This window comes from Echeneis naucrates, chromosome 13, assembly GCF_900963305.1.
Source record: "Echeneis naucrates chromosome 13, fEcheNa1.1, whole genome shotgun sequence".
NCBI lineage: Eukaryota > Metazoa > Chordata > Actinopteri > Carangiformes > Echeneidae > Echeneis > Echeneis naucrates.
In genome coordinates, this window is record NC_042523.1 from 22,555,126 (window position 1) to 22,577,894 (window position 22,769).

General features: G+C 45.7%; 1 protein-coding gene across 1 annotated transcript in view; it reads right to left on the bottom strand.

Moving 5' to 3' along the window:
• epha4l (eph receptor A4, like) overlaps positions 1-22,769 on the bottom strand; it is a 50,818-nt gene that overhangs the window by 12,985 nt on the left and 15,064 nt on the right. Inside the window, exons 4-8 of the mRNA XM_029516766.1 lie at positions 15,841-15,996; positions 9,439-9,774; positions 3,951-4,075; positions 3,700-3,859; positions 2,092-2,203 (exon numbers count right to left, since the gene is read on the bottom strand). Of these exons, the coding sequence (XP_029372626.1) occupies positions 2,092-2,203; positions 3,700-3,859; positions 3,951-4,075; positions 9,439-9,774; positions 15,841-15,996 (889 nt within the window). The remainder of the gene's footprint in view (positions 1-2,091; positions 2,204-3,699; positions 3,860-3,950; positions 4,076-9,438; positions 9,775-15,840; positions 15,997-22,769) is intronic.

Sequence of the window (22,769 nt, forward strand, 5' to 3'; positions counted from 1 at the left end):
CTTGAAGGAAGTCTTAAAAACATTTACGCATTCAGTGAGGAAGCATTGATGTTCCTGTTTGACATAATTATTTCGTGGAGAACAGAAACTGGTTTTGAATCCCTGCTCTAATTATTTTTTGATATGTTCAATGGCACTTTTAGATTTATTCTTAATGCTGCCGATAAGAGCTTTAAAGACACCGTCATTTGGGGAGAATCCTTATTTGCTTTCTTGATCTCCTTGCATAAAAAGATGGAACACCGAAGTGAGCAGCCTTTAACCAGAAAACCTGATGTTCTTGTTAAAAATCCACTTCGACTAAAGATCAGTTTCCTTTCCAACGACGATGCCTTTGCATTGTTTTTTACCAGTTTTTTTTTAGCTGGATCAGTTACTTCACAACAAACCAACACATCACACATCAGTTGTCGTTTGCATTTACAAGTGCAATAAGTTGTATAATTTTGTATGATGGTTTTATGTTTTTTTGTGGCAAACTTTATGTTTTCAGAGCATTTGAATGAAGTTAAAAGTGACTTTTCAAATGAAGCTGTATATAAATTGAAGTCACACTGATCAGATTCAGCATTAGTACACTGTTAACGTGTTGCAAATATACGACATATATTAACGCAACAATATGAACTATGAGGATTTGAACTTTTTATCTGAGGTCTTAAAATTTTAAGTACAGTGCTACTTCCACTGAAGTAAAGATTTGAATGTGTAATGTTGTGTATATTAGTTGCAATAAAAGCTTTTACACGGCGGTGTTTGTGCGTATGAAATATCTTTCAGCACTAATGGTTTCTGAAGGGCACTGAGCATATAACAACAACAACATGGAGAGGAGAAACCAAACGGGCATAAACGCTGTAAATCAATCTGAGACAAGATGGACTTAAATCCCTCTGAAGCCCTCAGGCAGCCTGACACCTGTCCTCATACTGATGTGTCGGGTCAGTGGTGGAAATGACCAGATGTGGGGCGGGGGGGACACTGTCTTCCTCTGTGGTTGTGTAATGATGGTAAACGGCTACGTGATTACAATCCACCCCCCCCCCTTTTTTTTTCTCATCTCACAATCACAGGATGGCTGCAGCAGCACAATGACAGTGGCCACCACATGCATATAAAAAAGGCAGAGACAACCACCTGCTTGGCTGGGAAGAGAAGCAATCTCATGGAAAAGAGAGGACACACACACACACACAAACAACACCCCCCAACATCTCAGCACCAATACACACATGCAAACAGCAATTTGGTCTCCGTACACAAAGAGGCACACTAGCACACATAAAGGGATCAGCAGTTGCTCATAAAAGACACACAAACAGGCCGCTTACGCTCCTCTTCTCCACAGTCCCACCACACACATGATGTAGGGATGTGCACGCGCACACACACACATATATTTATACATATGCCACCCCTACAAACACACACACACTCACAGAGGGAGTGTGGTTAACACCCAGAGGTGAGGAAGGCCCATCTGCATGTAATCCTCTCTCTGTGACGGTGCTTTGTCCTGCTCGCCGGTTAACACCCTGAGATTGGGTCACTGCAAATCCACCTGATGCCTCTCCGTCTCCGTCTCTGTATTCTATCTCCTGCTTTTCATTGCCCGCTTATCTCATTGCCCCCCCCCACCACCACCATCACCATCCTCGCTTCCTCTGCCTCTTTTTTTCTTCCCCCCTCTCTCATTCTCTTCACGGCAGTTGGCAAGGCGCAGCAGGAGAAAATAACTAGCGGTCAGGATTACAGCCACTAGCTGAGAGATGGAGGGATGCGGGGAGCCGGAGATGGATGCAGAGGACAGGGAGCGAGGGGTCACTGATTGCATCTCTTCTGCTGTCGGAGCTGTCAATCACGTCTCCGGTGTGGCGAGTCATCACTCATCCGACGTGAGCAAGTTGCGCTAGCTGTCTGGCTGAGTGTGTGTGTATGTGATTGTGTGTGTGTTTGTGTGTTTTGAGTGACGTCCATTGCCCGACAGCTACTTTTCCTGTGGCTAAGCAAGACATCCATCACCTGGGAGGAAAGAAGGAGAGACGGGAAGCAGAAGGGACAGAACGGGGGGCGGAGAGGGATAACGCTCACCTTCGGCTGATGACGAAAGCGCTGATGAGGATGATGAGGAGCACAACGCTGCCCACCACTGACACCAGTAACACCGTGGAGTTGGCCCCGTCGCCGATAATGGGAGCCGGGACTGTGGAAAAAGGAAGGGAGGAAGGTTAGATGGAGACTGAGCTGCTGCACACGAAGAAGCAGTGCGGATTGTGTGTTTGTCAAAGTCATGGGACCCCCTACCAATCCCCATCTCTCCAACACACACACACAATGTTTGTCCTTGCTTCCTTTTCCTCTATTTTACAACCCCCCCGTAAATTCTTCTGTTTTGCATGCTCCATTGAGGGACAATGACGGCCCATTAGGGTGTGAGCTTGACCGTGTCATTATTATGCGCTGCTGTCTCTATCTACATTACAAAAGGGGACACCTGGGCCTCCAGAGCATCTCAGCAACCTTTTACATCGCAATCTGTCAGCAACAGTCAGCGTGACGTGGAATAACATTTACTGAGCGAAATTATGGATGTTAATAAAAGCCTGTGTTTTGTTAATAACGTATTATTGAGCTGACTGAATTCGTTCCCACCCCTTAAATGTCCCAGGAGTTTTTGTTGATATGAGATCTACAGGAAGAGTGTGAAAGTATGAAAGTGCTCAGTCCACAGAGAAATGCTCACAACCTGCATTCGGAAACTGAGCCGTGAAACCAGCCGTCATGAGCATTTATTTTTTTATTGAATTACTCAGACAACAGCCAGCCAATCAGAGGAGAGGTGCAGATCCTCTCTTCTGATTGGCTCATCAAACTGCACTTTCAAATGGGAGCCTGAGAGAGGATATATAAAACCACACTGAGATGGTCTTTGGGCCTTAAAACCACAAATATATGTCGTTACGGATAAGAGTGTTTCAAATAAAACACAGGAAAACTGTAAAATGCGGGATTTTTTTTTTTTTTTACATCCACTTTTATTTTCCCAGAAGTATTTTTGAGATCATTCCATTTCGTCTGACATTCTGTGTTTTTTGTGGCTCCAAACAGAAATGGGATCACCACTAGAATTTAAAATAAAGTTCTGTTGGCTTTGACAATTCACTGCATAATTCTGTAATGACTGACCCACCAGCAGGTCAGAGAGGTTTCCGGGGCTAATTTTAAATTGTGATCAGAGTCCACCCACGTCGGCGCTTGTTAATGTTGTTATCTTGGGAGGTTTACAAAGTTTCACTGTCTGGTGGAAACAATGAATACCTATTTTTTGGCGTTACGACGCTCACATCTCTGAGGCCCCTTACGAGAAACGAACAGCAGCTTTCAGCACCTTCCAACTATAAACGTCAGAAACTGTATCATTCTTCAAAAACCCATATAAGTTGAACCTTAGCTGGCGCGTCACTGCAACGTGAATAATGGAAGCTTCTCGGGTTGCCAGTCAGGTGCTGAAGCAGAATATCATCTATCTTTTATAGATGACAGCTATATTGATTAATGACTACAATGAAAAAGACAAATTTGTAAAAGATGCTCTCACAGCGGGATTTTGCAGAAGCGAGGTGCAGTGGTGCTGGCACCGGGCCTCGCTTTGATTGTCGCTAAGGCGAGGCAGAGTATGGGCGGCGGCGCTGAACTCACCGGAGTTGGTCATGAACTCAAACGGTCCGCTGAATTCCCCGTAGCCCGCCGCTGTGCGAGCCCGGACATGGAACACGTAGGAAGTGAGGGGGGTGAGGCCCTTAATGTCAGTGTTTCTTGATGATGTTTTTATGATCCTGTAACTTCTTTCATTTTGGTCCTGAGGAGGAACGAAAACTGTGAGACGGACGGAAAAGAAAATAGGCCGGTTTGGGTTTTCTGTCAAAGACTTTACATCATCAACTCCTCACCTTCTCATAATACTTGACTTCATACTCCAAGATGACCCCGTTGGCTCTATCCGGCGGCTGCCAGGCCAGAGAGATGGTGTGTCTCGTGATATCCTTCGCCTGGATGGAAGTCACCGGAGAGGGAGCTACAAAGACGGTCAAAGAAAAAGAGGGAGGGGGGAAAGAAAGAAAGAAAAACAATTTTAGTCCATTTCTATCTCCCTGTCCTCGGCTTGCTTTCAGCCTTGGAGACTGTGAGTCTGTTTTGTGTTGCTCTCCTAAATCCCAGACTTTGTGCTCCTGCTGGGAGACTCAAACATCGGGCCAGGTCACATGGCAATCGCTTCCAGTCGTCCTTGAACTTGGCTTCCGTTCAAAAGCGCAGGCGTTACAGAGCCGTGTTCAGCCATGTGGCTTAATTGCCAAACTAAAATGTAGAGGGGTGCGGATGTTCTAATATTTCTGAACTAATGGTTGCTCTCTGTAAAACTGATCCCATTTCCTCTTGGCTGATGTTCGCATCTTACAAGCTGGCAAAATGATGCCTGGCTTAATTTTCTGCAGATTCCCAGGTCACCCTGGGAAACCTTACATGGCAACAAAGTCTGCCTCAAAAAGCAGAAAATTAGCTCACTGCCTTTGCTTTTTTTGAGGGGGAGTGGGGGCAAATCAAATCAATTGGTTTTCATTAAAGCTCGGGAGGCTGATCTTATCTCAAGCCCTTCCTGCTGCAGCTGATAATGAGGCCATATTTCAAGCAGCCGTGCTATCTGCGTTCAGACGCCTTTAACATGTGAAGGTTAAAGCACAGATAACGGCTCACGCTCGTCTCCTCCCACCCGGAGTGTCACAGCTGCACAAATCAAGCCTCTATCTTCAGGGGTGGTGACAACGCCAAAATTGGATCATACACACTCGATGCGACAACGAGAAATCCATAAGCATGGGAGAGATAGTGTTGTAAAGAGAAACGCTCCTGTGCAGCCTGTGCTTTGAGGAATGAAGAAGATACATGAGGACAGGTGGAGATATGGACCCACAACAAAGCCCTACATGGATGAGCAGAAATCCCCAGGACTAAAAGACAGCGCATGATGAACGCAAGAGTATCGTTCAAACACCTGCAGCAACCAAATAACCTCACTTCTCCCCACAAACCCGGAATAAAGCACCACACACACACAAACCACTTCCATGGATGCCCAGGTATCATTTCATTGTGGCATCTGTTCTCACACGTTGAGACTCAGAAGGAGTAAAACTTTGACCTCTGATTCTCAGCGATACTGTAACCTTATTCACTCCAGGCCATCTGCCCTTTTAAAAAATTACAGTGGGATGATTAATGAGGGCTTCGTGGTCCACCGATTATGATTGGATTATCTTTGACACTATATACATTCTCATCACTTTGACCGGGGGCTCCAGGGAGCCTAGCCTTGGAGCTAACGCTAACAAAACCCTGCTTTTAGCTGGGGATTGAGTTCAAACGGGCCTGGAATTCAAGCACCAGCCACAGATAGAGTTTCAGCTGCGGGTGAAGAAGCGGCGGGAGGTGAGCTGGAAGGTTTGTGACTGGCTGAGAGCGGGGGGAGTGAGATGGAGATAGAGTGGGATGGGATTGCAGACATCTCTTGGTAAATAGATTAACCCAAGGTTGTGTCATCCTGTTGCCCTAATGTGTTGCATCTCCGTTAAACAATTAGACGGCGGCCATTTGTATCCCTCCGATCAATCTTACCCAGCAGCGAAAGCCAATTTGAGGGCCCCCCTGGGGCCGACAGAGAACGCTCCGGCTCAGAGAGAATACCCCTGAGGGGTCAGAGGCCTTCGTTCCCCTAAGGTAACACACACATCCATCTTCCCCCCCACCAAAGATGACAGATATGGCGTTTTAATCATGTTTCGCTCCTCTTGTTGCGTTTTTATTTTTACCTCAACTAATGTGTGGATAAAGATGAGTGATTTTCTGAGTGGTCCCCTCTGAGGTTCACAATGTGAGGCAGCAGCCCAGGAACAAAATAAGCAATCCATCAAGGCCAAGTTTATGACTTGTTACAGATGAATTAGTCTGAGGGATGACTAGAAAGCAAACCGATACACATACATATTTAAAATATTGTCAAAACTGGTGCAAGGGCAAAACCTGAGTAAAGAAAAGTTGAACTTGGGGCTGTGATTTAGGTGGAGCACGCTAGACTAGCTGGCACCTCCGTGAGTGAATTTAAAAATGTGGGGCAGATCTGACTGTCTGCTGAAAGTGTGGGCTACAAAACGTTAGTGGAATAATAAATGATAAATGCAATGAATATTCAGATCTCATTTCAGAATTGTGCGCTCCAAAAAAGAAAAAAATACAACGAACAAAAAAAAACATTCTTCACAGCCTGCACGCACACACACACACACACACACTTGCCCAGCAACATGAAGGACTTCATTACACAAACAGAAAGATTGAAATTCACACACACACCTAGTCCCTTTATCACACACAGACAGTGAACACCTCAATCATGCTACCTATGCATACATAATAATGAGTCAAACCTGGCAGAAATACACACAATTTACCCCTCCCAGGGGTAGTAGATTGTGAGGCTTTTTTTTGTGTGTGTGAGATTTTGTTTCTGCACACAGCCCCAGTTTGTTGAGTTGAGCGAGTTTGTCTTTTCGAGCATGTATTTGCGCAGCGTGGAGCAGCTGTGGTCGGCACTACAGCGGCTGAACGGGTATGTGGTTGATTACAGTTTGACATTAAAAGAGACAGAGGCCGTGGTGCACATGTGGTTGCCAGATTGGAGCCTGGTTGCCAGATTGGAGTCGCTCAATTTTGCTGCCGCAGAGGAAAAATAGCCGCGGAGGGAGCCGTTTTTCAGGGTGTCGAGAAAATGGCTCATGCGTACAAGATACTCAGCACCCCCACCACCAATAAAGTCTTCTCCCATCACATTTCCACATGTATGTCTGTCCAGTTTCCCAGAGAGATGGAAACTCACACACACACATCTGCTGACAGACATGCCCACACACACACTCTCTCATGCACTAATTCACTTTTAGTCACCTCGGCTTGCCAAGTATTTTGGATGGAGACATAAACACCTCTCACTCTGACTCTCTGTTTCCCTATTTCTCACACACACACACACAGTGCTTCTCCATAAAAGAGGAAAACATCCATTTACAGCCAGGGGTCAGTTCAAAGCCTGACCATCCTGCCCCTCTTCCCCACCCCGTCCAAGGCAGCCAGGGTGAAAGGGTTATTCCCCCCGCCCCTACACACACACACACACACACACACACACACACACAGCCAGGCTGATTTACGACGGTGGAATTGTTCATGGTGAAATGTGGAATCTGACCTCATCGTACAGACACACACACACACATCAGATGCATGCCCAGTCACACAATCACCAACATTCATGTCTTAATTTTTGTCTCTGAGCTTCATCCACTTTCCTTTCAGCTCAAGCGTTCCTCCCTTCCAACCTGCCTACCTACCTCACTCCTTCCCCAGCAGAACTGTGAACTTTTATGGAAAGGCGGAGGCGAGGGGAGGGGGCCGTCTTTTCCACAGCACTTATAAATCCTAATAAATCTATCATAATAAATGTGTAATCCACGGTGTCTGGGTGAGGGGAGGCGATACAGAGAGGGACAGCCGCAGATGACTGGCTGGATTACCAGCGGCTGAAACCAGATCTTCCAAAGCCCCTACTGAGAATTAGCAGGACGAAATCCAATCAGTCTGTAGCTCTTCACTTTAACACACACACACACACACACACATTCACAAATTATGAGTCGCACACATATAAGAGACTGTTTGAGAGGGAGAAATGTAGATCATACAAACATTTTGTGTGACATTTTGTCCCTCCCGTGTGCAGTGTGCATGTGTGTGTTACTCTAATGGAGGTTCCAGCTGCAAGCATCATATAACTAATCCTGGGTAACACTTGTGAAACATGCAACACTGACAAGCCAAAGGCAACATCATCTATTTCTTACAACTTGAAGTTAGCAGATTAGCCCCGAGGAGACTCTGGGGGACATCGCTGTGTGTGCATGTGTGTGTGCGTGGGTGCGTGTGTTGCTCTGTCTTTGTATGAAGCCGTTTGTGAGAGCATGCAACTGCACATCCGTGTAACCGTTCTGACATGAGCCCACAGCTCGGACTCAAGGGTGTGCTCCATTACAGCTCCCACACATGCCTGTCTGGCAGGAACTCGCTGCTCTCCTACAGGCTGTGCATCCATTCATCTCTATCATCCCGACCCCAGCTGATATATCAAACTGCTGTGTCCTCAAATTGCCAAGTCCAAGCCCTTTTCAAGATATTCGCTTTTCCCGGGGAGTGAAATTAGTGATAAGAAAAGAAAAAGACAACACAAAGGGCCACTTAGCTTACCACCCAGGAGCAGAGCAGTTAAGAGGACCAAGGTAACGATCGGCTGTAAGCGGAGGAGAAAAGGGAGGGATGAACAGAAAGGGCCGGGGTCATAAAATCCATTAGCACAACAACCAGTTACAAAATGGCTAAATGACAAAACAACAGGAGGCTTTGAACGCAACCCCAGGCTAGAGGGCTCTTCTCCAGCTCTGGAGTAGAGGCCGTATTCATGGGTGTATTCAACTAGAATAATTACACCGACACACAGACGCGTACACAAACACGCACATTCCGGCAGCATTTGTAATGAAGCCTTCACAGATCAATACAACTCATCTAATTCATCAGCTCCAGCGCTAAATATAGCACGTTGCCCCTATCTTCAGCCTCGGCTTCTCATGCCTAATTATGCAAAACTCAAGTGAAATATTGCAGAAAATCATTTCCCCACTGCAGAGAATCCATCATCCTCCTCAGTAATCACCCAGCCTTCACCCAAATTATTCACAGATTTAATAAACATGTTTTGACACGCTGAATGCCCCCCTACCACTCAAAAAAATAAATAAAGTGCAGAGTGGAACAAACCTGGGCTGTGCATCAAACATAAGACTGCGCACACAACTGCAAGGCTTCTCCATCATACATGCTCTCGTTCAGATGCGCAGACAAGTGAAGAGGCCGAGTTGGATTTTGACAGCAAACCGCCAGAGACATCTTAAATTCAGCTGCATAATCGATACAGTTTAATAGTTTAATATACCATGTGCACTAATGCAGAACTGCTGGCTAACCATCAGACATACCTATTATCTGCAGCCATGGAATGAAAGGGCGCTCATGTTTGGTCAGTCCCATTTACTCTAATACCTCTTGGACCTGGATGAAGATCCCGATGAGGCCAGAAAATCCATATCTTGCATAACAACCATGGAATCTGGAGCGTCTCATGAGGATCCGACGGCATCATCAGTAGGATTGAGAAAATATTGGAATGCCAATGCATCGGGCCAAGTGGTCAACAGTTCAGAGCAACATTATGCTTATTTATCAATGTGAAACCTTTAACCTCCATTGGCGTCCATCGAAACACTTCAGTGGTCTTACCGGCCTGGTTGGTGGTGACGGTCACCGACACGGCCTGCTCTGGCCCGGGGCTCTGGGGCGACACCCCGTTCACCGCCCACACCTCGAAGGTGTAGTTGGTGTGGGCCTGCAGCTCGTTGATGGACACCCTGGTTCCCTTCAGGCTCAGCTGCTGCGGACTGAAGTGGATGCCGTTACCGCAGGGCTGACAGCGGCGGCCATCTGGCCCGCAGCGCTTACACACCACGTTGTAAGTCAAGTCCTGGCGTCCCCCTGAGCTCCTGGGCGGGCTCCACTCCAGGTTCACAGACGTCTCGTTCACATTGGAGATGAGGTGGATGGGTGCCGACGGAGGACCTACGCAGGAGGAAAAGTGAGGAGAGAGCTGATGTTATTACCAGTGGTGGTTGGAAGGCAAATGCTAAGCAGGTACAGAGTTACACTAATATCTATTGTGGTTGCTGTTGGAAAATGGGAGCAGAACTGACCATTACACTGACAGTATGCCTCAGATGAAATCTCCAATGTCCTAATGGTAATTAATTCTTTTCATATATTCAAATAGCAAAGATGTAAACGTGTAATTGACTGGGTTGTCAATTGATTGGGGGCTGAGGCTTCTTAAATTCCCTTTTAATGTCCTGTCCTTTTCAGCGAGCCAGGATCCAATTTCACCTCAGTTAATGCAGTGCGTTAACTGAAATCCAATAGGCCGGCAGATTTCTTTCCCATTCATATGTCGAATCAGCTGGAAGTGGCACAGAGCCCGAGCCTGCTGCTAACAGCAGGACTTTATGGCACCCACTCAATAACTTTAGACAAAGTTTGCTTTGGACCCTGTTATTAAGTTTCTACTTTGAAGTAGAAACTAAAAAAAAAAAAAAAAAACCCAAACACTGTAGGTCTATATTAAAGCCACTCCACAGATATGTGACACAAACTCCCCTGCTCATCAATCCAAATTTACATGTCAGCTCTATTGTAATTAATGTGTTTTTTTGTGTTGCTTTCAAACATACGCGGTGGTAATTGACTTAACTCCCCCACTGTCGCGCTCTCTGAGTCTGTTTTTCTCTCGCTCTCCCTCTCCTTCTGACTAATGCGGCGCACGCGAGCCGGCTGGTGGAATCGATGCAGTGAAATATGAAAGCCAGTCGGTCCACAGACGAATCATTTCACAACGGAAATTAATTATCAGTGTTATTTTTGGAGGAGCACGGTGGCAATGAGTGATTTCACAGAGAGCAGCAGAGGGGACAGTGTGTAGGAGTGTGTGTGAGTTTGTGTGTCCCGAGGACCAATCTTTGCACGTTTTTTTTTTTTTTTTTGCACTGGCATTGGTTGCTGTATTTGCGGAGGCGTGGAAGAACATTTCTACCTGACGCACGCACGCACGCCTTCACAACATGCTCGTGCTGCACGCGTGCTGGCATCAGTTCGGCAGCTCCTGGTGAATGAGCAAATGGCAAGGCTGAATTTAGAAGACAACCGATGTCTTTTCTTCTTCTGCCCAGGAATAAAAGCAGCAGGACTGGCCGGACGGACGGAGGCAGGAAGGGGACAAAAATGGGTGACAGGAAGCGCTAAGTGGACGTGACCTAAAGGGCCACTAACAGCACAAGACGCAGATGAGAGGATGCAGAGTACACTCTACGATATTAGCATCACTCAGCTTCCCCTTCCAACCGCAGCCTTCGATGAAAACCTATTAATAAATTCTCATTAAAAATTGTGATAAAGCACAGCGCCCCCATCTGCCCCTCCTGCCCCCCACAACCTCCCCCAATCGTGTCCACTTCTCAAAGGGTGGGAACACGTTACAGATGGAGTTTCTAAATTAAGGTGCTCCACTCACTTGTCATGACAATAGTGCCTTTGTCAGTGCGCTCGGTTGAACTAACCTCCACTACCTTTAATACTCAGTAGCATGTCGTCTGGAAAAGGCAGTGAAGCTTTAATTCAGTTATCTGAACGGGAAAGAAGCTTAAAGCCAACAGAACAAAAGTGATACTGATGACTGCGCTCACAAGGGTGAAAACAGAATATCATCCTAAATAAAAATATTCTTTACTTCTTTTTACCTATGAGCGTGACTAAAGGAGTTTTAGGGAATAGGTAATAATTTATCAATTAATTAATTGATATTATGGGATTTACTCTTTACACTAAATATGAAGCTGGTCCTCGGGGTAGTTAGCTTAGCTTAGCAAAAACATTTTCCTGTTTCTCTTTGCATTTTGTAAGAATCAGAAAAATTATTTATAAAATGTTGTTCAGTCTTTATGCTAGGCTAAGCTATGCTAACTAATGCTAACAGTAAATAAAGCAAATACATGTATTGTTGTGGAATGGCTGCTTTAACATGACAATAACAAACTGAGATATGTGACAGTTTGTGTTAACACTGTGTGTGTGTGTGTGTCCACCCGACAAAGATTATTTTGTTTGTTTGTTGCTATGACAAGAGCAATATAACACAGCAGAATAATGTAATTTTATGACTGGATTGAGTCTTGAACACATTGCACCATGTCAAAACTTCTCCAGACATCACACAGACACACAAACTACCTTTTTTGCTACCTGTCGGTCGCTCTCCCACAATGCACCAGTGGGAGCGAGGGAGTGCGGGAGAGCCGTCGGCTGTGACAGACACCCCATAATTAATCCTGGGAGAGAGAGGGAGGGAGGGAGCGAAACGGTGAGACAACCTCGACACAACGTTGGCTCAACGTGGTCCTAAAATTCAAAAACTCCTCATGAGTGGACTCCCGGGGAGACTTAGAAAGTTTCTCTTGAAGAAAGTGAACCCCCCCCTCTCTGCGCTTCATTTACGGCCTTGTACTTCACTCAGAGTTTTATTTTCTTCTTTCCAGACGCGCCTTCTCCTCTGCTCACAACCCCCCTTCTTTAATCTGTCTCTCATTTTGACTCCACTCGCATTCCCCATCTTTGCTCTCCGCGTGCTCCCACCCACTCCTCCTTTCATCCCTCTCTTGTTCTATCTCTCTCTTTGCCAAGTGTTGGGCAGGGACGAAGCAGCAAAGAGGCTAAATTGGCCGCAGCGCCGACCCCGCCATTACCATCCGGCTGGGATTCATTCAGCCGCCCCCAGCCCCCTCGAGTCCTTCCCACTCCACGTTCATTCCTCGCTCTGTCCCTCCCTCTTCCTCTGTCAAACCGCTGCTAAGAAAACTGGGGAAAATCTGAGAAACACATCAGGAGCCAACAGAAACCCCCAAAACGGAGAAAACCCCCTCCTCATAACCTGAACGCTCCCACCGATGTCTGTCGCTGGTCCTCATTACCGCCCTGTGGTCTGTGCCTGAGCATCAACGCTCACATTTATTTATGTGTACTCCACATTTTGGTCATATAAAAACAGATTTTGGTCTTGTGCTCAAACTCTAAGCTCGTTGTGTTTCAAAGAAGTCTCGAACCTGTTGAGTTTCCTAAATACTATCTAGGCCATTTGGAAGGAGAACAGCCGTGACGCACGTAAGGAAAAATTAAGAAACAACGCGGCGGCAGAGGGTGATTTTACAAGGAAGTATAAAAGTAATAACACAACACGAGAGCGATAAAGCTCACAACAACAAGCCAGGAGACAGTAAAGCAACAGGAAAACACAAACAACATAAAAACAAGCCGTATAAGGCTGTCAACAGGTTGTTACAGCAAGGAAAATGTCCAAAAATCTGATTTTAAAGAGCAATTCAACTCATTTATCCTGCCAGGTTCCTCAGGCGTGGATGATCAGAGTGTGGGAGGCAAAACAATTGGATCGTGCCTTGTTTCTAATCTGGAGAGCTCGTGTTTTGATCAGGACGCAAATTGCTGATCAAAAGAGCAATCGCTGGAAACGGTTGAAGAAAGGTGCTGGCAGTAAGAGTACAGCAGGAGAAACCAGGCCTGCACACAATGGCACAATTACACTACATCCAGTTTTAATCTTCATCTCGCATCGCAAGACCTCAAGCTATGAGAGGAAAAAGCGTTTTCAATTACTTGTACACACACACACACTCACACACACACACACACACACACACACGCTCCCCAATTACCAAAAATGCTGGCTCTTTCCCAGACTGACCTTCAGCAAGTCAAACTGGGAAATGACTTTAAGAGTTTTTTTTTCTCCTTCTTCTTCATCTGCTCAGTTCGTGACTCTGAGTGGATTTTTGGAGAATGAAAACAAAATGTGTATGAGGAAGGATATGTGAGTGACAGCTGTAATTACAGAGCTCCAACATGTGGGTGAGAAGTTAAAAAAAAAAAAATGCGCGGGGAAGGAAAACAGCAGACGACAGACAGGGTGAGAGTTCAGAGATCAAACCAGCTGACGAGACGGGGCAAAGGTCGGTGAGAGAGTCCGACTAATGTTCACTTCCTCGGCGCAGAGTTTGGAGTCGGGTAGACGAGCTGCATAGCAGGCTCCGATAAAATGAGCCCAGTAATGAGCTTCGACAGCTGTTGCTTGCAGGAGCGCTCCTCAGATGCCACACTAACTAACAGGACAATAGAGATGAGCTCCAGTCCCTTCCATCTGAAGAGCGGCAGTAACCCAATACATCAGTGACGTAGCAAAACATGAACAGGAGGCTTGATGCTTGATTTTCTGTGGATTTATTTACCTTTATTAAAACTAATATAGAATTTCCATCAGGTCTTACTCAGTATTTGTTTTCTTGATTCTTCAGTTTAAATTCCAGCTGCAGAGTTGAGTGTTCATTATTTTTCACACTGGTCTGATCTGTTTGTTTTTAAAGTAAAACCTGGTTGCTAATAAAAATAGAAATTAGTCTTTAAGAAGGTAATAAAGTCTGACATGCCCTGCGGCTAAACTTACTTGGAATGCAATCAATATTTGTTTGAATTACTGGATGATTTGATTTGTAAAACACCAGAAAACTTGCTACTCACGTTCCTCTCAAGTCATTTTATCTTTTAAACCATACTAATAAACATAATCAAACAAGAAATACTGTATAAACGTACAGCATAAAAACAGGAATCACTAAATTTCTGGAGGTCAAGTGGACACAGTTGTGGAAGTAAGAATGTGAACGTGTATTTAACTTTGGCTTTAAATGTGTCTTCAACAAAAGAGTCCCAGTAATGAAGTTAATCACTGCAGATCATTGAACATGGCTGTTGTTCCGTCATGTTCCTGGGACCCATTTTTCATGCTGTCTTGAAACATTTTTTATAATAGCTGGAAAATAAAGTCAAAGCAAGTTCTTCTGGTTTAGTGATACTCGTAAAAAGTGTAAAAATAACTGGAGTGTGGTCAAAGGGGCTTTGTAGATTAACCAAACGACTGAAGTAAAACACTGACTCAGAATCTCGTTCATGACAATATTCCACAATGCCGTGTTGTCTATTAGTGTGCGTAGATGCCTACACAACAGGCGAGCAATTTTGGGCCGCTCAGTTTTGTTGCTGCAGTTAAAAGTTGAGGAAGGGAAAGAAGGGGTACGAGGGTCGGCCTCCAGTCTGATTCAATAAACTGTTTTGCTGAGTGATGAATCCACAGGACCTCGAGAGATCATCGAGGCCTGAACGGCAAGCCAACTATGAGCTCAGCAACCTAAGACAGATGTTCTGGTTGTTAAAACCGCTTCATGACACATATTCGCTCAAACAAGAAAACGCCTGGAGTATTAAAAGTGTGAACGCAGTTACTTTTTTATTATTATTATTATATTTCTGTACTGTATATTTCTACTGGCATAACCCCCCCCCCAGTTCCATGAGTCAGAGAAAGAATGAAGTATCATTATGCGGCAAGATTGTTAACAATATTTGTTATTGCAGCCGTTGTTAGTCAGAGGTGACTCACACAGCCGGAGAATAGAGAGCGAAGACACGCTGAGAAATCCAACAGCAAACGCCTTCCTTCAGCTCCATGTCTGTAATTGCTTCCCTTTTTCCTTTCTCTCCTTGGCACGTCTTATTCATTCTCAGCATCCACCTCCAGCTTTTCCAACTGCCCTTGTTTTCGCACCTTCCCCGTCACCTCCCACCATCTCTGCCAACATTTTACATCTATTTGCCTTTCCGGTTGATCTCGCCATCGTCTGCTATTTTGCAGCCTCTCTGTGGAGGGTTTAATACTCTTATTAGTTCTCTGTCACCATGACTGATCACTAAGTACCACATGGAATGAAAAGACACCTATTAAACCAGCTGCTTCCTGCTTTATGTGTGTGAAGAGGTCATTCAGACAAACGGGATCTGTGACCACGTCAATGTGTGTGTGTGCTTTAAGAATTGGGTTACAAACAGCAGCATATACTGCAGCATGCTTAGCAGGTTAGATTTCCAAATCACCATAAACCACAGCCTATCATGGCTTATTGTCTTAATACAGCTGTAGCCTGTGTCATGTATTCCTGCGCAACATGTGGGTGTACTTACGGGTGCAGGCCATGGATGCCGGGTCTGTTTCTGAGCGGAAGTACCCCTTGTCGCAGACGCAGGAGGTCGATCCCTCCCTGACGGAGTAACTGTGGAGCGGACATTTGGAGCAGGAGCCATCAGTGGCCAGAGCGCGGTAGTATCCGATCTTACAGGCTGAAAGAGAACAAAAGCAAAAGGTGAGTTCGGTCAGAGGTGACAGCAGGACGCAGCGTCAGCTCTGGATGCAGTTTTAGCCTGGAGGTCTAGACCAAATACCACAGCGATCCATCAAAAGTGTCGTGAAAACATCTCAGTCAAATCCCAAAAATGTCAACCTCAATCCTACCACACAGTGTTTAGGTGCAGCCGGTGCCGTCATGTAGATGACCGACTGACTGACCAACAGATTGACGTGGAGCCACTTGACTTCAACTAGCTGCTTTCCAATTGAAGAGAAGGAAAGAGTCATCACATTTTCCCCCAATAAGCAACAGGAAACAATGCGGTTGCCTGGAGGCTTGTTCGTCTTCTCTTCCAAACCCTTCCACCCTTTGTCCTAAATTTCCATCTTCAGCACTTTCTCCCCGTTTCTCCTTTCTCACAAACCTGCGTTCTATTATCTAAAACAACAGAACGGGAGTAAAGGGCGTGATTTCCTCTGACGAAAACACAAGATCAAATAACTACAGCGTGTCTTTCTCACAAATTCAAACTATGCTCTTCTGGCAAGACTTGGGAGCCACAACGAAACCGGAGCTATTGGCATTTCAGACCATTTAACAAACAAATGCCACCACACTTGGCACACCAGGAGCTCTGTCACTCTCACAGGGTGGTTTTCACCATACAGTGCTTTAAACACACACAACACACACCTCAGCTTGAAATGGCAACCTAAATGAAACTTTTTCTTCTTTTGGCGACTGAGCTCGCCTTTCTTTTGAGTGACGGTTTGATTGGAGGGATCCTCTTTCAAGGAGTTTCTCCCTCGTCTATCCATTTCTGTAATTGCCAGGGAAGCCTAACGGGGTTATATTTCACCCCCTGAGCGCTGAACCAGAAGAGGAGGACAAAAGAACAATTCTCCAAGAGGTGCGGCGCCGACAGCCACGACACTGATTGGGCCGAATAACCCGCCATTCAGTGACGTTGCTTTGCGCTCGGCAGTCAGCAGCAAACGGGCTGAAAGGCTGCAGGTTGGGGTTTTGGTGGAGAAGACCCACAGGAGACAGCTGGGTCAATTCGTTCCCGATATTAATCAGATAATTACACAGGAGTGAAGCGATTCCCCCTCACATGCACACCCATAGACACGCATGGGCGTCCTCACATGCATGTACACAGCCCAGATCTAAAAGTGCATGACTTCAAGGACGCAGTCATAAATACATCAGGAGATCCGACATACAAAAGACGCAGTCACATAAACAAACTCCCACATGTGCTCACCGCACTAGAAATCAAATCAGTGTTTACCCACATGCACCACAGCGAGGAGGAAGTCGGCACTCCAACAAAAACACACATTCCACATCCAACCCTACGACAACGCGTTCACATGTACAAAACAGCGGAGGAAATCCCCCGAACCCCCCTTAAAAAACGCCAAGCAATCCTGATGCAATAAAGTCAGGCTTCTTCGCCCCGCAGCCGCTCCTCAGCAGTGGCTGGATTAGCGTGGCGTGGCGTTAACCGAGCAGGGCTAGCAGCTACCTGCTGGGTCATTCTTCACCCGGTTCCCACTCAGTCAATCAGGGCTAAATCCCTGCCGCTTCACTCGCTAATGCTAAGCTAAGGGCCTCTTTGATTGTTGCCTGCAGGGGTGCGTGAAGCCTTCGTTTCTTTTCTTCAAAGCCCCCCCCCCCCCCCCCACAAAAAAAAAATAGAAAAAGGAGAGATTAGTCGGGAGGCACTTTGTGCTATCTCTCTATCATTAACGCCCGGGTTCATCACTGCAGACAGATCTGTGGGTATTGTCTAACAGGTTGTGACCGCTTCAGGTGACAAAACACAAAGTTGCTATGAGGGGGTTTGTACATGTGCGCTGACCAGGAAAGTGTCCGGAGTGGAGTGTGGGGTCAACCAGCTGCTTGAGATAATGGAACCCCCCCCCCTTCCTTTTTTTTTTTGGGCTCAAAGCTGGAGGGAGAGTTAATTGAGTCCCATGCTTCACAGCCTTCGGCCCTGAGCCTCTTTAAGGAGACAGTCTAAGAGCTGGCTACCTCAAACTGGGCACGGTTGATGAGTTTTTCCCTCGTCAATTATTAAGCTGTCCCAGGTTAACCCCACAGTCCCCACCGGCTATCCCAGGATTCTTTGCGCAGCTCCAAAATCCCTGCTGGTTCTTTAAAGTCTGCGCTTCAAAAATTGTGTTTGAAAATGTGATGTCAACATATGAGCGCTTGTTTACAGCAGCGAATGCCCTGCAGAAAGGAAGAGTCGAGGGAAAAGAGAGGTCGATATCCAAGTAAAGCTGGGGAATTTGCTTCTTATTAGGAGTGTGTGTGAGAGAGAAGAGACCACAATGGTGGGTGGTCCAAGAGACCGTGGATTCAGAGAGGAATCTCCCTTAAGACTCGTTGGATTTATCACTGCCTGGGCCAGCCGTGACAAACCCACACGCAGACACAAATACAGACACACACGAACACACATGTATTTAGTTTTTATGGGTTCAGAGCTGAGCGGGCCCCCCATCACATCCTCTAAAACAGCTCTCAAAAGTCTAACCCTATTTTTCCACACCATCTTTCTTAAACCGTCTCTCTTTTTCACCCTGTCATTCTCGGGCTCTCCTACATTATATGTATAGATTTTTTTTCTTTTTTCCTCAGTCTCCTTCACCCTCTATCTCGGTCTCCCACTCTCCTAGGCTTACTCTCTGCAGGCCTCCTTTCAGACAGAGAGAGGTTTGTCAGGTGCCAAATCCCTGAGCCGACAGATCAAAGGCAGACAAAGAGACTGGTGACTTACTGTTCTATTCTGGAAAGGCAAAAAATGGAATCCCTCATAGACTGGGACATCGCATTCTTCCCTCTTTTCTCCCCCGGCAGTTCTTTCACTCATTCAATCCTCCTCTCTGGCTTTAGTTCTTTCTTTTCCCCCTCCCTTTTGTCAGTCTTTCCCCTCCCTCCCACCCCATCCAGATCCCGGTTGTCTCTGGGCTAAAGCACGTTGGTAGGAAAGACAGGGGTGGGCAACAAAAGTGAAGGGAGTTAATGAGTAGTTTTGTCCGTGTGGCGGGGATTTTGTTGGCTGAATTGGTTGCACGGTGCAAAAAGCGGGGGTAGAGGGAGGGATCTGAAACTTTTGTTTGAAGACAAAACTGTCAATGCCACTTCAGAAAAAAAAAGGAAATAGGAGTGCACAAAAAAAAAAAGCTAATGATACAATGATAGCTACCCACATGTGAGACAGCCATAACCCAGCTATGAAGTAACAGCCTACACACCAGGCTTTGAATAGTCGTGGATGCTCCCCGCACACTCTCCAAATAAAACCACATCTACCCACACACCCACCCACTGCAGCCCACCTTAAGTGACCCGCATTGGAAAAGCCTGATGGGCAAAGTTATTCTGCAGCCTACACAACAAAAGTATCCAACACACTGGGGACTTAAAGCTTGAAAGCATACTCGTGCTACAATACCCGTCCAGAAAGCCCAGGAATATAACACCCAGCACACCACACACAGTAACTAGGCCTGCCCAGGCAGAACAATTGCTTCTCTTGTAATCAAAAAAAAAAAAAAGAAGAAGAAGAAGAAGAGAGAATTAAGTTTAAACTACAGCATTTTCTCTCCTTTCAAGGCTTCACTTTATCTTCTTTGGGTGATGAAAACTCGATCACTTTCTTAGTCATAACAGACAGTGAGCACTCTTCAAAAGAGCAGTCAGAGGGGTCCTCACAAAGCCAGTCTTTCAAAAATCCAGCCCCCCCTCAAAAAAAATAAAAATTGAAGCGATCGGCTTTCAGAACCTGAGGGCAAGGAGAGTCCCTCCTCCTGCACCCTGAGCAGCCAGAGCTCTCGATTCAACACGCATTTCTGCCATATCCGTCTGCCTTTGTGTCTCTCTTCTTCTCCCTGTGGAAGGCAGCTCATGCTCAGGTAAGACTCATGCTAGAAAGGATTGGTATTCCAGCAGTGTTTTGTTTACCCTCTGGCTGCAGTCCCAAGATGGGTTTAAAAAAATAACCCCCCCGACCAAAAAAAAAAAAAAAAAAACTCACACAAAGTTCTGCCTGTATATACACACAGACATGTGTATTGATAGTGAAAGGACATACGCATCAGTACACCTGAGCCACAGGCATATTAGCGAGGATAACTAGCTGCTGACCGTTAACATCTGTCACTGGAACAGCAGGAGAGTGGAGCAGGTTAACTCATTAATTCCGTCACTGGGGGTTATTAATTACCTCCGGCCCCGACGGCGACACACAGCCACACGGCCAGCGAAAGCCATCACCGTGATGGATGAGGGACACACGGCCACCGAAACTGATCACCATGATGGATGACATGCACTCGACATATCTTGACCTTGTCCCGGTGGAGGAGTAGGGGGAGGTCCCGGTACTGGTGGTGCTGGTGGTTTAAGTCAGGTATTGAAATCAGGGTTGACGTCTTCAGCCGGCGTTAATGAAGGATAGAACAAAAAGCCAGTGAGGCTAACAATGTTAATAACACACAGGCAAACCTCGCTGACAATCACAGCAGGTCTGCTCACAGCGGCCGGCAGCACAGAGCGCAGGAGTTGGCGGCAGTTTGTCTGTCAAACGCCGGGATGATTTATAACTGTATTTATATCAGCACCAATCCATCACGTCAGAGCCACCCAGGACGCTGCCCTAATTAAAATGTCCCACCCGGCAGCAGCCCAAGAACCAGATGAGCAAAACATGGTGTAGAAATTACAACAAAATATCCCAAAGGCAAAAAATAAATAAATAATAATAATTAAAAATGGATGATGTTCATCTACAGTTCTCCATCTTTCTTGCCATTTTGAATCAAATTCAACACCAGAGTGCAACCTGAAATGAAATGTGGACTTTTTTTTTTTTTTTTTCAACATAACTGATGAGCCTATTTCCAGTGTGAGACTTGAAACAGTTCTGTTTGGGTGCAGGCCAAACAAGCCATTTCCTGCTTCAACATAGAGCCATTTCTTTCGTCAAGAGTGCTCCGCGGTGCCACCTGTATTGTTAACGTTTGGACGGCAAAACCGAGAGAAAATTGAAATATTGTTCTGAACACTTCCTGTGGAGCGAGGCCTCTGCGTTCTTATTGACACGTAGGCCTCCACTTCCTCCCTGATTCCTCCAGCCCGGTCTTAACAAGGAATATTAGCACAATGGTCATATCGCAAGAAATCTGAAGTAATACACCCAAACACTTCCACACTTCTCTTAAAAAACATGAGGTGAGGGGGGGGGGGGGGCTGTAAAGAGAGGGAAAGGGTCCACAGAGAAGAGACATCAAACTGGACAGAGATGGAGGAAAAGAGATCCATCTTTTTGATCAGGCTCTGTTGGGTGGGGGCCATTCAGATTCCACTTTTGCAACCTTTGCCAGCTCTGTAAGAGTGTCACCACCCAAAAGCCGGGCACGGCGCCAAGCTCAATAAGGACCTTTTGTGACCTAAGATTCACACAGCAGGTGGGTAATGGACTTTAATTCGAGGCAAACAAGACAGAGATGTATACACAAGCAGAGGCTTACAAACCTGCACGCACCTGCACACTCTCAGGTATTCGCACAAAGCCCTTCAAAGGCCCTCTGGACTACACAGGTGCACACAGCAATGCCACGCATGCAAACACAACCACCAAATGGGGAATCGTACAAGCAGAGGGACAGCAGCAACACAGCAGGGACGATGGGAGGTAAACAAACTCAGCCAAGGTATTGTCTTTGTCCAATTTCCCCAAAGTCTCCAGGGAGTCAAATCTCATGGCGAACCTTTATGTGTGTGTGTGTGTGTGTGTGTGTGTGTGCAGATGTGAATGTAGGCAGGCAGAGTATTTAACATGCTTTCCTGACATTGTTTACAATGAAAAGAGCTGCCTCTCAATTCAATCATGAAAGAAAAACAAAAAAAAAAAAAAGAAAAAAGGAAAGAGAGAGAACGAAAAGGCGGCAGAGAGGTGGGGGAGTATGCTAATGTTGTTGTGCAAGGGGACACTCACATGGGCACACACCGCTAAACAATTGGGAGAACTAAAGCATTCTACCCTCAGCGGGCCGAGGAGAATGGGGCAGGAAAAGGGAGGATGTGTGAGGAGAGCACACCCGCAAAGACACACTAAGAATAGGTGAAGAGGAAGGAGTAGGGAGGCAGTCTCAACGGGGCCGCACGCAACTCTGTAAACAAGTGTAAACCACGTGTTGCGCTGCAGCACAAATACATAACAAATCACTGCAATCGCGCACAATGCCACATTAACAATGCACACCATTGTTGACTTATTATGAGTTAATCGCACTCTAAATAATTCACTTCTTTCAGATTAGTGTTGTGCTGTATCAAAACAGACAAGTTTGTCCACGTTTATTTATATTTTGTTTTGTAGCGTGGCTCAATAAAGTGAAAAAACAAAGAACTTTATTTCCATGTTCTTCTTTTATTTAAAATTTCTTCCTGTTAAGGTCCCATGTACAAAACACTGATGATAAACTGTCAATTAAAAGAATAAACTCATGAAATATTAATGGCCATGCTCGCGTCATTAAAATATTTGTTTTCCCTGAGTAACCAGATTAATTATAAATATTCTGTTTTAATATCAAAATGTAGAAAAAGTTGGCAGAGGCACTTCAAAGAAATTGCAATTAATTCAGAAAAAGTTGATATAACTGAATAAAACAGTTGATTATCTCTCTAAAAACGAGAAAATTCGCCCAGCTTTACTTCAGTATTCTTTCATGTGTCAGTGCCTCC